The 16,092-nt window shown below is 51.0% G+C and overlaps 2 protein-coding genes across 4 annotated transcripts in view; one reads left to right on the plus strand and one right to left on the minus strand.

Annotated features, from left to right (window-relative positions):
- The window catches only part of CENPP (centromere protein P), a 110,016-nt gene that overhangs the window by 60,941 nt on the left and 32,983 nt on the right, over window positions 1-16,092 (plus strand). The gene's annotated exons all lie outside the window — the stretch shown is intronic.
- ECM2 (extracellular matrix protein 2) overlaps window positions 7,719-16,092 on the minus strand; it is a 37,815-nt gene continuing 29,441 nt past the window's right edge. For all 3 annotated transcript variants that reach the window (XM_074284574.1, XM_074284575.1, XM_074284576.1), the window contains 5 exons: window positions 15,340-15,475; window positions 14,611-14,768; window positions 9,717-9,856; window positions 9,108-9,434; window positions 7,719-8,757 (listed from right to left, as the gene is read on the minus strand). In XM_074284574.1, coding sequence (XP_074140675.1) covers window positions 8,592-8,757; window positions 9,108-9,434; window positions 9,717-9,856; window positions 14,611-14,768; window positions 15,340-15,475 — 927 coding nt within the window. In that variant the 3' untranslated portion in view covers window positions 7,719-8,591. The remainder of the gene's footprint in view (window positions 8,758-9,107; window positions 9,435-9,716; window positions 9,857-14,610; window positions 14,769-15,339; window positions 15,476-16,092) is intronic.

The following is a 16,092-nucleotide window of genomic DNA, read 5'->3' on the forward strand; positions in this document are numbered from 1 at the left end:
AATGACTAGTTGGCACAAATCAGTAAATCCTTGGGGCAGAGATCATGTTTTCCCAAGAGGCTGGGCACGGGGGAAGGGAGCCTTAACTGCCTAAAATCAGGCTCTCAGAAATGCCCCCCAAACCTTGTGCCCTAGCTGGAAGTAGGCAGCAGGAAGTCACCGGATGTCTGGAAAGTCAGCACAGATGACAGTGCCCACTCCTGGGCACATCCATGTGTTTCCCATACGGGAACTGGTGGCAAAGGGGAGCTGTCCACAGCTGAAGGCCATTTGTTCAAGAGCCCGGATGGGCAGGGTTAGCCTGCAGAGCTGGACTTCAAAAACCTTTCCATGTGTTCGCGCCATCGCCAGCACCCAGTTAGAAAAGAGACTTGCCTGGGGCCTTGCCAGGGTAGATGCTGCCTCGCCCCTGGACCCCAGTGACTTTTGCTGAACCACCCTTGAGGTCTGCCCAGTCAGCTCATCTCTGTCTACCTTACAAGGATTCACTCCCTGCTGTGTCTCCTGGGCCCCTTCTCGCTGTGACCCTCGCAGCTCTGCCTCTGGCCCAACCGGCCCCCCACCCATGGCAGGGCCGCGGAAACGAGACGGGAAATTCCTGGATTTGAGTTAGGAGCCTCCGTGCCCCCGTGGAAAACTTCTCTGTCCCTCTCTCTAGAGGATGTCCCCCTGCTCCTCTCCTAAGGGAAGAGGCTATTCCGAGCTCCTCATGTTGGGTTCCAGATTCTCACAGGATGTCCTCAGATTCTTAAGGGCGAAGAGGAATAAAACTGGCCAAGCCGGCAGGACTAATGAAAGGAGAGAGGCGCCCGAAGAGCAACCTGATTGTCTCTTCTATGTTATAGGTGGGGAAATCCTCGCCGTAGCAACACAGAAGAACCGGCGTACACGGGGTGTTTCACCCCACCTGATGAATTGTCTCATATATGTGGGGAAATCCTTGCTGTAGCAACACGGAAGAAATACAGGGTGTTTCACCCCATGATTGTAATGAAGCCTTGCAAGTGTATTTTTGTGTGAATTGACATGGTACTAAAGCAGAACTGGCCTCTGGAGCAATCAGTAGGTTAGTGCACCCTATGAAAAAATGGAGGGAAGGCTGCAGACGGAAGCCTGGACGTGGAGTCATGGAGACCCGGCCTCTGAGCCCCCTTACCTCTGACCCACCCACTCGTGCTGTGCCCCAGTCACTGCCCTCACTTCCCATTTCCGCATCTGGAATGAGTAGTTTTCTCCTCTCAGGTTTATTGTAAGGTTCAATCCCTGCATGTAAAGTGCCATAGAAACCCTGGTATTTTCGGATCATGATGATGCTCCAAGAGGAGCCCCAGCTGTGTCGGGAGTGAAGGCTTCTGGGTCCCGACTGCCACAGAGCGAGGAGACTCCTAGGCTGAGGCGGTGAGCCCATTGATTCAGCTGTAGAACAGGTTCTTAGATAATGACCTCAGCCTTACAGGGCTACACCCTAAAATGAAATTAACTTGGGAATCACTGGGACAAGAATGTTGGAAATGTTTCTGTGAATCAGCTTGTGGGGAGAAGTGGCGCTCCTTGTTTGATTGTTTTAGAAATGAGTTAAAGCAGAGGTTCTTACCCTGAGGACCAGGGACCCCTTGCACCATGCAAATAAAAGGAGAAAAAATGATTCCTTTCTTTTCATTTAACTTCAGAAACTTAGCATTTCCTTCACTTATTTAAAACCCTGATTCTGAGAAAGGGTATCTGTTCCTGGGCTCCCCCACACCGACCGCTCCAGGGGTCCCCGGCACAAACTAGGCCACAAGCCCCTGCAGCGCTGGCGGTCTCTTTTTGATCAGGACAACAGATCTGGCCCAGCGAGCCGTCCGCTGCATTTCTGCACTAGCCCAGGTCTCCAAAGGCAGCCAGTGAGCTGAGGGGAGGGGTGGGATTCAGGCCTTGCCCCCCCCCCCCTGCCAGGCAAGGCTACCCAAAATCTTCCTGCTGCCCTCACTTGCCTTTCTCTAATATTTGTTCCCACATCCCTGTCATTTTCTGATATCATCTCCTAGAAGCCTCCCTTGGAGGAAAGAGGAAAACTGCCGAGCTCATTGTCTCCCAGAGCCAAGATTCTTCTTTCCTCGGTGTGAACGCTTAGGGCCTTTCCGTTATTTTCCATATGGTCATTCCATATGTGGGGCTCTGCACTTCTCACTTCCTTGGGAGCCGGGGCGGACCAGTCCTCCCAAGGGCCCTTTCTCCAGGGAAGTGTCCCGGGCGTTCAGACGACCTCGCTGTGTCTGGGCAGACCCCATAGAGGAGGCTCCCCTTGCTTCCATTTCTTGCTGCCATTAGTGCGATCATTAATCTTTTGTTTTCCCAGTAAGACATTCGACTTTGTCATTGACCTCTGAGGGGAATTTTCTTTTCAGTAAACCTTTATTAAGCACCTCCCATGAGCCACCTCTGTGCATGTGTGCCCTCAGAGTGCTCGCAATCTAAAGCTTAAAGGAATGGAGGGGGCATGCTGGAATTGAGAAGTCCTGAAATGCAGCCGGGAGCTCTCTCCTTCAGTGGAGATTTGGAGTTCTCGTGCCCCCTTCCATCCGAGTGACCCAAGGCCCTGGAGAGATGCCAGCCGAGGCCAAGGAGGGAGAAGGCAGAAGCCCCAGAGCTCTGCAGCCAGGAGAGAGATGTCAGGGACTGAGCTCTTTTTGGAAGTGGGCTTGGGGCTCATGGCCCTGATCAGTCAGTCAGCATTTCCCGACCACCTCCTTGTGCTTGGCCCCGAGCCTGGTCGGGGGGTGGCAAGCCCAGGCTGACGTGGTAGGGGCCTCCCGGGGCCCAAGGGAGGGCCCAGTCTGGTGCAGGGGCTGTGGGGTATCCACAGCTGGAGTCTCCTCAGCCAAATGTTAATCAGTGTGTCTGCTTCCACACGAGCTATTTGCATGTCTGGTCCTTTTTGCCCATTTCCGGGCACGCAGTAAAATGGCCCTGGTGTCCTTGGCTCGTTCTCTTCCTCCAGATTTGGGGCACATTTCCTTGAACGTCTGTGGCTCAGCGTGTCCCGGAGAAGGTGGCCCGGCTTCCGTGTTCCTGTGGCTTCTCTACCGAGCTGAAATCGCATGCTTTGATCCGGAACCTTCCTCCCTTCCCCTTGCAGAGTTTCTGCCGCCCCAGCCTCTTCTTTCTCAGCACCTCCAGCCAGAATTTCCGAGAGCTCCTGGCCGGCCTCCCTGCAGCCCCTGAAGTAGCGGGGCGAGGCCGGGACTAGAACCCGGGCTGGGAGCCAGGACCACCTGAGCTCCAACGCAGCCTCCCCGAGAGAACTTTGCTATCCCCCTTCATTCTCCCGCGCTCCCAGTTTATCCCCCACGTTTGCTGGGGGCTTGGCGAGGGCATCTAGAATAGGCGGTGCTGAGGTGTGAGACCAGAAATTGGGCCGGAGGAAGGGGGCACTAGCGGTGCTTCCGCTGGGGAGGACGCCCTCAGTGTGTGGAGTGGGGCCCCTGGGCCAGAGTCGGACACGGAGCAGAGGCCCTCTGGGGGAGATCCCGGAGCCCCTGCGGCTCCCGGGAGGTTGATACATTGTAGCTGATCCCCGGCGTTTGGAAACCTTGTGGCGGCCTCCCGAGGCCTTTCTTGTTTGTTTCCGTCATTGAGAAATAATGTTGCTACTGACGGAGACTCTAAACTGGGGAGACGGAGAATTAGGTAGGGGAAAACTTTCTCGGGAGCACTTAAGGACCCCCGCCCCCTCCCTGCTGCTCTCGGCTCGGGGCCACGTGAGGACTATCGGCTTTCGTTTGTTTGACCACAGAGCAGCTGTTGCTTAGGAACAGAGCATGCCTTTGTGATGCGGTGATGCGCCTGCGGGCGTAGCTCCCCTCGGCACCCCCCCCCCCCGCCCCCCTCCCACTCGGTGTTCCGCTTTCCCCGCGGTCTCCCCCGCCACGTTCCTTGCAGGCCAGTCCTCCCCTCTGGCGCTCTGGCCTTGGCCGATGGGTTCGGGAGAGAGCTACGGAGCTCTTGCTGAGCCAAAAACAGGAGTTTTCCTTAAAGAAAAAAAAAAAAAATCCGGGCATTGGGGAACAAAGAACCCTAATTCCAATTAGGATTTTCTCGTCTCTAGAATTTGTTTCAACTTGTTCAATGAAATGCTGCGTTAAAGCTGTGCTGAGACCTGCAGGGATAACGAGAGAAGGGCGGGGCGGGCGGGCGGCCGCACTGCTCGCACTCGGTTTTAAATTTGTTGGAAAAGTTCTCCCCGCTCTCCCCCCGCTCTCCCCAGCTGCTAACGTGCTTCTTGCTTATGGGACTGCTTGAGAAGCAGAGCCTCTTCCTAGAGACAGGAAAACCAGAGCTGGGGTTAGGTTTCCTCGTTCCAAATACGCTGTAATCTTTTTTTTCAAGGAAAATTCATCTTCCTAGCTCAGCAAAAACAGCAACTCACAACCCCCCCCCCTTGTGAAAAGCTGGGGAAAGATTAAAGGCTGGGCTTGGGAGCCACAAAGCCGGGCCGGGAGGCCCCCCCCCCCCATGTGACCTCCAGCTCCAGACCTCCCTCCTGTAAGTTGTAGCACAATTTAGGTGAGGCCCGTGGGAGACCCTGGGCACCATGGGAAAGCCAGTGATTCTTACTCTGCCGCTCTCTGCCCCCGTTCCATTCAGAAGGAGGCAGAGCCAAGCCAAACAAGTTCCATACGACCCCCCCCCCCCCCTTCCTCACGATCACGCCTCGGCTCTTGCATGGCTCACGAAGCTTCGAAGGCTGGCCATTTTCTACAATGTTGTTGAAGTAGGAGGTTTCTCCTTGTGCATACTTCCCGGTGCATTGGTTCATGCCAGTCCTCCCAGACTTCTCTGAAACCCTTTCTCAGAGCCCGGAGTCTTCCCTCGCCTTCCTAGAAAGATTCCGGGGGTTGGCCATTCCCTAGACCAAGGACGTCCCCAAGTTTCCACTTCTTTGCCACCACAATTTTCATTTATTTATTCATTGCCCATTTTCTTCCTTCTTAAGCCAGTCTCTCTGCAGTCAGTGGCACGTGGGGTCAAAGGTGGTTCAGGGATGGGGCCGAGTCAGACCTTGTTCTCCGGAATGGCTCCATAAGGCCGTTTCCCAAGGCCACTGCAGTGGCGGTCATTTTCATGGGCATGAGCTGGAACCTCAGAAGTTTTTTAATTGGAGCCATTTCCTGAGTTTGTTTATAGCTTGCATTGCTTCCTTTGATAATGAGTCCATCTACTAGTTTTGAGTTAGAGAAAGTCTCCTTCTGTCTTTGAATAGATTGAGACATTTCTGCAGGAAGTACCACAAAGAGTTTAGTTAACTGTTTCCTTTCTAGTCTTAGCTACTTTGCCTTTGTTTATGAGGCACTGTTTTATGTAATTAAAATGGTCCGTTTTTCTCTCTTGTCACCCTTTCTGTCCCTGGCAGGGTCAGCAGGCCCAGTTCTCGGTGGAGATGACGGTTCTGGGTCATCGCGAGTCCCCCCTTTAGGTTTGCCCTCCTTATCTGTCTCTTCATGGGTCCATCTCAGAGTTTGTCCGTGATTGAGGTCAAGCTCATCTGCCTAGAGCTGGCAGCCTCTGGCCTTTTCCCTTCTTTCCAGGCTTGTGTTCCCAGTCCTTCTGGAGGGGGTGAGGTTGGTTTGGCAGGCGCCCGGCTTCTGCCCGAACCTGACTATTTTGTCTGTGCCCAGTGACCTGCACTATCTCCTTGTGGACCTCAGGGAGCACTTCCTGTTAGCCATCTTGTTCTGGCATTTGTCATCCAAAGGCCCCTTCCTCTCCTAGGCTTGGGAGGCTCGAGCTTTCCCCCCTGTCGTTAGCCTCTTCTTGGGCACAGTTGTCCTGGCCAGTATCAAAGCAGCCCGGCGGCATCCCCCACTGTTCTGCTTGTTTCCTGACTTCCTTTCCATCTTATTGACTGGAGGTTTTGGTTTGCTGAACAATTGACCCCCCCCCCCATAGGCCATCCCACCTGGATGTCCCACTTAGAATCCACTTCCTAAACCACATTTATCTGCTGCTTCTTTTTGTGGAAGTGGTCTGAAGCGGGCTACAGTGACAAAGATGATGTGAGACACGGAAGCCGCCTTGACCCAGGGGAGAAGCAGCTGAGTGACTGGGAAGGGTCACAGACAGCCGGGTTGGTGACCAGCAGGGATTTAGCCAGAAACCTCACATGTCAGGAACCTCGGGCACCAGGGAAAGAGTCCTGGCTCCAGTGGAAGCGATGGAGGAGGAGGCTGGAAGGGAAGTGGCCTGGTCAGGAAGTGATGTGGAGGCCACTTCCTAACTGACCCCCCTCTCCAGTGCTCACCCCGGGCTTTCCTGCTCTGGCTCCCGAGGTCCCCAGTCTTTGTAGAGTCTCCAGCTCCAGCTCCCCACCTCCACCCTTTATTATGGCTTTTCAATAAGATCTACCCACCCAAAGCTCTCTTGCAGTCGTGGGCTTCCTCCCCTCAGTCACAAGAATACCTGTGAGGTTAGATTTGCTTCCTGGCATAAAATTTACCCATAAGCCTGAGGCATTCGCCACCAGCATTTGAGAACATGGGGTCTTTTCTTTTCCCCCTTTGGGTTTTGTGACCTCTGGATTTCTACGTGTCTCAGCTTGTATCTTCTTCCTTGATTCTAGCTGTGGTCTCTGCCCTCCCTGGTCCTTTCTTAGTTTAAAACCCTTTTGATTAAGGCAATTGGCAAAGCCATTCCCTCCTCCCCCCTCCATTAGGTGCACTTCATCCCTGACCAGGAATCTGTCACCCAGAAATCCACGGCCCGTCCTCCGATGTGCCCGTGTCTTGGCCAGCTGGTCCTTTCTCAGACTAATATTTTTCTCTGCTATCCCTTGCATTCACTGGGCATCCGGGGTTCTAGATCTCTTCAAAGTCTTTGATAGTAATTAGGGAGACTAAGGATGCTTTCCTAGCTCCTGAACAGATGGGGAGCGCTCTCTTGGGGGAAGCACAGAGCAGGCTTTGTGCCACGTGTATAACCCAGGGGGGAATCAGGGATCACTGACCAGGCAGAGGTCAGCCACTGCTGTGGAAACTTGGGGAACCCTCCCAGGAGGAGGACTACTGGGGAGCACAGGGGTTTAAGGGTAGCTGCGTAATTAACCAGTTGACACCTCGGTATTCTTGCCTGTTAAAATGAGGGAACTATCAAGATGATCTGTAAGGTCCCTTTGGCCTTGCCATGGCCTTTTGACCCAGAAGACACTGCAAGCCTCCACGGGAGGGAAAGCAGCTAAGTCCTGGCCCTTCCCCCTGGACATCCATCTAGCTGAGGATTGGATCCTGGGCTGGGGAAGCAGGGACGCTTCCTCCTCCACAAAGGCTCATCTCAAGGCTGGAAAATGCTGCTCCTGGATTTGTGGGAAGAGCTAGCAAGGGCCAGTGGACAGGGAGGCTGGGACTTGTGGGCATTTCTCTGATTTCACAGGGGGAGGGCACAAGTCAGCGAAGGGAATAACTTCCAACACTTACTTGGACCCTTTTTGTTGCAAGAGGGCTCCCCGTGCCATGCGCATGGGGTCTCCCTCTTAGCATGGTCCCTAACGACAAAGGCAAGGGCAAGGGAACAGGAGGCGTGCCAAGGTCACGACTACTTGTGTTAGTGATAGAACCAAGCTTAGGACCCAGGGCTTCTGCCCGGCCTCCTATCATTCTGCTTCCTCTTGCCTTGAAACACAAACAGCCAAAGTAAAGGCCATGTTTGAGCACTCCGTCTACACAATGAGACAGAAAAACCAGAAAGTGACTAAATGATATAATTAAGGTCTCAGAGAAAAGGATGCACTTGTTAATGGGGAGAAGTGGGAGGGGATCGCTGCCCACAGGAAGAAATGTCCGTGTCACAGCCTGTTTCTGTTTCTTGGAAGAAAGTCCAGGAGGATCAGTCTTGTCTTCAGTCAACCAGCCTCTTTCCCTTCCAAAGTCTTGTCCTTGAGGAAGTGCCTGCGGAGGGACCTCGGAGCCGCTTTTAGAAAGGACCCAGCTCACGTGAGCCCTTTCACAGGCCCCAAACCAGCCAGGAAGTCCTGGAGGCCCCTTATTTCAGGTGGCTCTCCAATGGTCACTATGTGTGACTACTGAAGCAATGTCACCTGAAAGATGAGAATGGTACCCGTGAGCTAGCGGAGCCTGGATGCAGGGCCATGGTGCTCCTCGGGCCTTTGGGCTCCATGGTCCTGAGGGAGACCAGGGTCTGTGCTCTTATCAGCATAGGGGACTTCAGTGTGCACACTTCCTCCACCGGTGCAGGTTAGCAGCTCCTCCGTAGTTCCGGGTGTTGGAATGTGACCTGGGCCCTGGTCATATAACTGGGGACAAACGGAGGCTGCCGGGCTGTCCTTCCGTCCTCCAGGCCCACACGGAGCCTACCCACCGAGCTGTCTGTAGCAGGGTCACGGAATGATCTGAGGGACGAGCATCCAGGGAGCAGTAGTGGGTGGGGCAGGGGTGGCCCTCTCTCAGCTCTTGCTGCCCAGGGATCACAGGACAGCAGTTTAAGCGGCCCTGTCCTCTGGTCTGCGGGCTGGAGAGCCACAGGGAAAAGCGGTCAGGTTCTTCCACGAGACGTTCTCAAGCCATGAGCGGACCAAGAATACGCAGACCGAACACCTCCTATTTGACCTTTTGTGGCCCCAGGACGATGCTTGCATGGGATCGAATGCATGGAAATACATAGCGTGAAAGGGCTCTCGAGCTGATGTAATTGTTTTCAAGATGCAGATGTTCTAGCCGGGAATCTCTGTTCTCAGACCCACAGATCCGCTCCTGGCGAAGGCGCCTAAGAAAATAGGTTTGGGATGGAGGTGAGGGTTGGGGGTACATCACAAGTTTCTCAGACACTGAGAAACACAGCCCACCCTCCAGCCCCCTCTCAGAGGGAGTTAGCTCATGTTTCCGGGGTTACCTGGGACAACTCTAGCTGGGTATGGTGAAGCTCCCTTCTGCTCCTAAATCTAGTCCTCCCCCCTCAACGTGCAAGACTTCACCCCCACCCTGGCTTAGCCAAACTCTTAATGGATTTTGTTGGCTCTGAGATTATGACCCTTACAAAAATAAAAGTTGTTCTGTCTGTTGACTGTGATTTTAGCCATCCCAACAGACAGAATCAAACCCCGAAGAAAACGTTACCGTATCTTGTTGTTGTTAAGTCTCAGAAGGCGTAGCGAGGTCATGCGCGAGATCCCACACGGAATGGATTTTAACTCATTGTAATCCAGAAAAATCTCTCTCAGTGAATGGTATGCCCCATAGAAAGACACGGGGTGGATGCCGCCGTCATTCAGCTGGTTAAAGGAAAGGTACAAGTACTCCAGGCCGGGCTTCATGTGGCCAAACACGTACCCGGGGATTCGCTCGATCCGGTTCCCAACCAGCACCAGGTGCAGTAAGGACTTAGGGAGGTAGGAAGGAACGTGGTACAGCTTATTGTAAGAAAGATCAATGGATTCCAGGTTTCTGGAACAAAAAGAGAAAGGAAAGAGGGGGCTCAGGGATCGTGGAAGCCGTACTTGTGCTACCTCCTCTGGGGGTGATGTTCATCCCTTCCCTTGTGCCCTTGGCCCCCAGGCCTTGTTGGCCCTTCCAGCTCGTCCTTTCCTTTGGTCATCCTTTTTTGTAGCCTCCTTTGCTTTTGGCTGACACTTCTCCACTCTCCACCCGTCACCCCACCAGGTATCTGGAGGGCTTGTTGGTAGGATGAGTTACAGCGGGGCAAAATGGCTGTCAGGTGGGACTCACTCATGATAGATCCACGCCAAAGGATCGATCCTATCTTCTTCAATCTTATTATGATGTAATACAATAACGTTGATGTTTGTGGTGTGATTAAAGGAAGTTTCTTTGATTTCTTCAATTTGATTATTTTCCAGATATAATTCCTATAATTAACAGAGAAGACCATTAGAAAATTCCCACCATCTTCTTGATTTCCTTTGTGTTAGTACAGTGTCAGTTATCATTTCATATTGGGTCAGAAGAAAAGCCCGTGATCCCTTAGAGGAATCTGTAGTTCTGAACTCAACCAATTTCTCTTGGACTTATTTGTGTTCATTTAATTTTTCATAACTAAACAGATGATGTGACTCTTCAGAATTTATATTCTTAAATTAACTCACATCTGGGCAAAAGTAGCCACAGGTGTTGACGGCCTTGAGATTTAATTTATTAGATAAAGGAGAATATTCCTGTCAAGATTGTGAAATTTCTAACAAAATCCTCATGTCCTATAGACAAGATGGGGTTCAGATGGACTTGGAGATGGAGCTTTTTGTCAGTTCCAAGATAATTCTCTCTTCCCCTTGGCTTTATTGCGTAAGTGGCACGGAGCCAAGCTGTGGGAGAGCCCACCTGGTTCAGTTTGCTGCTTGCTCCTACTAAACCGCTTAGACAGTAAGAGAGGCCCCAGCCCAGGGGGAGAGAGCCCAGTGCCACACAAGTCCAAAAGCCTGGTGTCCGTGTATGCAGTTCTAGCTGCGGGTCTGTGGGCGACTCGTGGAGACTGTCGACGACAGGTTACTTACCAGGGGGGGTTACGTGAGTGAATCATGTCAATGAAATTGCAGCTCTGGACCAAAATTTTAAAATATGCTATTCTAAGTAGGCATAAAAAACTTAGTACTGCCTCATTTGTAATGTCATTACAAAGGACTGACCTACATTCAGAGGTGAAATTAGAATTCTATCATTCTCTTGCCAGGGCTTCTTTATTGGAGGGGAAGCCAGTATCAGCCATCACCTTTTTAATTCGAAAAACCCTTTAGTTATAAATTTAATAACTAACAAATGTTTATGAAATGAAAATGTTTAGTGGCACATTTTTATTAACATGAATTCATATAAAACTAATCATTTTATGCAAAACTATAAATCTGCATCATTTACGAAGTATTTATTAAGCTTAAAAAGTAAGTTTTTAAAAAATTTTAAATCACACAACTTTTGGGACACCTTGTATTTCTTTGTGTTCTTAACAGTGGTTAGTTCTTAAGACAAGAGTTTGCTTATGTTCTAATGTCATCCCTCTGTCTGTCTGGATATGTTGGGGGTTTTCCTTCGGTTTTCATTAGTAAGAATACTGCTTGTCAGGAATACTTAGCTCTCTCCTGTTGCTAACCTTGCCGTGCGGCCCTGTCCCTCCCAGAGAGCCCCAAAGTTACTTGAGAAGAATTTTCTAGAGCTCTTTTTGAATCGTGTCCTTTCTCTCTGCTGAGTGCCTGCTCGCAAAAATCCTGTGAGAATTTACTTTAATAATTTCTTGATTATTTCTTATAATTTAAAAAATGTCACGTGGCAGTTCACAGTTATTTCTCTGTTCAAACACTTCCTCATTTACGCTTCTTCTTTTGAGAAAGGGGGAGATGGAATTGATTCTTCTCCATGTGTTCATTCTTACCAGTCTCAGATGTCACACTCTGATCAGAAAGATTTCCAGGAAACATTTGTTTCTCGCCTGTGGAGCCGAGGCCCATAACTTTCCGTTCTGCAATAAGTCTTCCTTGTCAGAAAATCCAACTTTTTTTTTAATCATTAAATCCACTTCTTTGGTCTCCTCTTAGTTTTTAGTGATTGGAATAAGCATTTTCTGTCTCTCTCAGTTGCCAGACATCTGTTAATCTGTTTTGCTGTCGTTATATACTAAGTTCCAAAATGTTGGACGAGAACATTTTATCCTGAACCATCTAGTGGAAATTTATTGTTGATTCTCTATCCAAGTCTATATCTGACAAACATAAGACTATATTCTAGTGGGACGGTGGCCATTCCCATTTTTGCCCACACAGCTAGCCAATGTTCCTAAGGGAGTTATTTCAGAATCAAGTACTTCCCCGGTGTCTTGTGAAACCGGAGGATCTCCCAAGGGTGTCTATCTCCTTTGTTCCCTGACTTTTTCCCCCTGTTTTTTCACACTGTAGTAGCTAATTTTGATCGTTATTCATCTGAAATCTGTCGGGCAGTCAGTAAACTCGTGTGTGTGTGTGTGTGTGTGTGTGTGTGTGTGTGTGTGTGTGTGTGTGTGTGTGTGTAAGGTGTAATCCCTCTTGCCTTTTCTCCTTTCATAATTTCATCATTGGGAGCTCCCTGATTATCTGTTGTTCCATATGAACTGTAATCACATTGTCTAATTCTATCAAATGTTCCGTTGACGTTTGGGCAGGGTGATGTTACGTGGCCAAATCAATAGGATAATGATGATATGAATGAAGTCAGCCCACTTGTCATTGACAATTTCATCAGTTACTTATTTTTTTAAAGTCACCTTTATGCAGATCGGGTTGCTCTGTGCAGACCTTGCTGTCTCCCCTTGTGCTGTTCCGTCTTTCCGGGTATATCATCTCTCTGTTGCCGCCTTTGCCCCTTAGAACGTAAGCTCCTTAAGGACAGTCCTGTTTGCTGTTACTGAGAACCCCGGCACTCAGCATATTGCCCGATAGTGAGCATTTTACAAATGCTTTCTCTATTTCTACCGATTTTCTCTATCAAGCCTATCAATGTTATAAAAACCATATCTCTTTCCATCGTTTTTTCTTGTCTTTTGTTGGTAATCTATAGAAATACTATTGCTCTTTGTGGCTAGGATGTATTCCAGTATTTAGCTGAAGGCATTCATTATATCCCTTTACTTTAAAAAATATATTTATTCTGTTGCTTTTTCTAAAGGAACCATCATATTATCTGGAAATAGAATTACTTGGGTAACTTTTTGTCTCTGTCCAATAGATACCATTTCTAAATCGAGGTTGAAAAATATTTCCAAACCCTGTTCTTAGTGGGAAAGCCACTAATGGTCCCCATTTCATATAATGCTAGTTTATTGTTTCAAATACATACTTTTATAGACATTAAAACAAGAGTCTCCTCTTCACATACTTGGTCATTTCTTCTTTTTACTAAATTAGTGATGGTTCTGTTTCATCAAAGAAATGTCCTGAAACTTCTGATTGAATCCTGTCCAGTTAGAGGTTTTCTTGTTGCTGATTTATTGCCCGTTGCAGCTTTCTGTGCTTCTCGTGGAGGCGTCCTGGGCTGCAGTGAGTCACATTTCCAACTGTTTTGCTGACGGTGCTCTCTCCGCCAGGGCTGAGTTGCCAGATTTGTACCTTTATCAGAACACAGCCCCATTTTTCTTTTCTAAGTTTGGGGCCTCCCCAAAGAGTCAGTCCCCAGAAGAAGGGGAGGCAGAAGGCACTTTTTTCTTTCTGTGGTCAGAGAAACAGTCTCAATAACCTCAGGGCTTATGTGTTTTTACATTTTTTGAATTTCCTCCTTTCTGATGCTTTCTGATGGCCGGCACTGGCACTGTTTGGGCTGTCCAGGGAGATTTGCGTGAGTTTGAGTTTTGCCCTCCCCTTGCTCCTGGACTTCCCAGATACTTTTAGCCCTGTGTTTCATCTTGTACTTCTTTTTCTGACTCGTTTGGTTTCTTCCTTTACATGCAATTGTCCGTTTTATTGTTTACTGAGAAAATTTGGGTTTCATTTCAAGCAGCTCTGTTGTTCGGTCTGTTTTTCTTCTCGATTCCCGCCAGCTTTTCTCTTTTTTGCAGAGGAGTTTTTTCATCATGGAACTATTTAGCCTCCCTCATTTCGGAGTCTTTTTTTTTATTTTTTATTTTTCTAAGAACAATTTTCCTTTGAAGTTTCTGGAAGTTTTGCTTTAACTCAGCCAGTATATTATTAACTACCTACTGTATACCAGGAATTGTGCTAGATAGTTCTGGAGATACAAAACCAAAATAAAATAGTGTCTGCCACTCACAGTAGCTTACTTTCAGGAGGGAGTGGGGAGGGACACAATGTATTCAGATTGCAGCATCTCGAAGCTGGAGTCAAGGAGACTTGAGTTCAAATGCTGCCTGAGAGCCTCACTGACTGTGTGACCCCGGGCAAGTCACTTGTCCTCTGTCTGGAATTTGGGGCTAATTTGAGCTCCTGCTCCCCGGGGTGTTGCCGAGTGCTTGGTGCTGTGGGGATGCCAAGGGTCTTATGACTGTAGATAAGGAAGCCCCAAATGCAAAGTACCTGGGGGAAGGGAGCGGGGGTGGCCATGAGAGGGAGGCAGGAAAGCCTGCTCAGGCTGGGAGGAGGCTACGAGGAGGGGGAGCAGCCACCTGGCTCATTCAGCTGCAGTCCCAACGGCATTTATAGAGCTTCCATTGAGGAAACTGAGGCCACAGCAGCACTCATGGCAGCAGCAGTGCCAATGATACCAGTGCCAGGCTGCAGCAGCACCCGTGACAGTGGCGTCAGTTTGTATTTCATCCTGGTGCCCCAGGAAGCCTTGGAACCTCCTAGGAAGGAGGGAGGACCGTGGCTGGTCCTGGATGGGGGGACTTCCTCATGGGGAGGGGCACTTCAGGGCCACCTTGGCATGGGCCTAGGGGGCACTGCTGTGGAAGCCCCCACTGGAGGAGACTCCTTGGGAAGGGATCCTTCATGGTCCACGGATGCCTGTGCAAGGATGGGCAGGCTCCCTGCAGCCCCCGGGAGTGTCTCCCTGTCCATGACTGCCCGCCCGCCCGAACCCTGCGCCGTGGAGTCATTCAGTCTGCCTGATGCCCTGGCAGACAGATGCTGGGCAGGGGTGCCCCCACAGGTCATGGGCTACCCTCATCCTCACAGAGCATGGCACTCACCTCGATGGATGCTGGCAGGCCCTGGGGGATGATCCGGAACCGGTTTTGTCCCAGGCGCAGGTGAGTCAGGCTCCTGAGAGGGGCAAAGGCCAAGGGGCTGACGTTGGACTCGCTGAGCTGGTTTCCTTCCAGTTCCAGGACAAGCAGCTGCTGTAGTTCTAGGGGACACGGGTGCGAGCCGTTAGTGGGGGGTGAAACAGAAGGCGGCTCTCTCTGCCTCCCTGGCTCAGCCGGCATGGATGATGGGACCCCTGAGGGGGAGGCAGGGAGGACAGGGAGTGGAGTCGGACCGTGACCCATCTCTAGCCCCTAGCTGGACAGCCACCAGTCAGCCCTTCTGACTTCAGGATCCAAAGCGGCACTCACCCTGTCCCTAGGGCCTGGCCCGGCCTCAGCCATTAAAAATGGCCCCTTGATTTTAGGCCATCCCTAGGAAGAGCAACGAGCGATGCCATGGGCCTGTTGGCTTGCACACGTGTCACGTCTGAGGGACAGTGACCCTAAGCGGGCGGGGCCAGCACTGAGGAGAAGTCAGCGCCGGACACACACACACACACACACTCCCCCACACTCCCCAGTGTGAGTCCCCATGAGTTAGACTGTGGCATTAGAGCGGAGAGTGTTCGGCCGAGCCCTGGGGGGACGCGGGTGCAGGGCTGGGGGAGAGAGAGACGGGGGGGCTGCGGGGGCCGGACCCCAGCCGGGAGGACAGGGGTGGGCCACACGTACCTGCCAGGCTTTCTTCCTCCAGCGCCTGAAGGCTGTTCTCGTTGATCTTCAGTTCCAGCAGGCGAGGGGGCAGCGCCGGGGGGACCTCGACCAGGCTGTTGCCGTCCAGGTACAGGTGGGTTAGCTTCTTCAGGGCCTTCAAAGAGGAAGCCCCACAATTGGCGTCTTTCAATGGCCCTGTACTCCTGAACTTGAATTCTGTTTGATGCTGAATTAGAAATCCCCCCAACTTCCCCAAACATGAAACACCCACGGGGAGGCGCTTCTGTGAAGGGGAGCCACAGAGGAGATAGCACCCAGTGGGACAGCGCCCCTGAGCCCTTGGCAGCTGTCGTCTTCTCAGCCACCCCAGGAGGTAGGCACTCTGCCTATCCCCATTTTACAGATGAGGTAACTGAGGCAGGCAGTGAGGTCAGACTCCCCCCAATGTCTCACAGCTGGTAAGCGTCTGTATTTGAACTCAGGCCTTCCTGCCTCTGGGCCTGGGGATCTCCAGAACCCCTGCATGGCCAGAAGCTCATGTTGTAATGGGAGAGGGGGACAGATGTGGAATTGTGCACGAGCACACAGGGGCACAGTGCCTGTGACTTCGTCGGGATAGGCAGATGCTAGGGTGAGGAAGATCCCAGACTGGTGTCATCCCTTCTCTACAACTGCCAGTCTGAAGAGCTGTCTTATAGGCCAGCTGTGCCCATTACCCACACTGCTTCTCTCCAGGAGCTACAGAAAACCGCTAAGGGAACACAGACAAGA

This window comes from Sminthopsis crassicaudata, chromosome 1, assembly GCF_048593235.1.
Source record: "Sminthopsis crassicaudata isolate SCR6 chromosome 1, ASM4859323v1, whole genome shotgun sequence".
In the NCBI taxonomy this organism is placed as follows: Eukaryota; Metazoa; Chordata; class Mammalia; order Dasyuromorphia; family Dasyuridae; genus Sminthopsis; species Sminthopsis crassicaudata.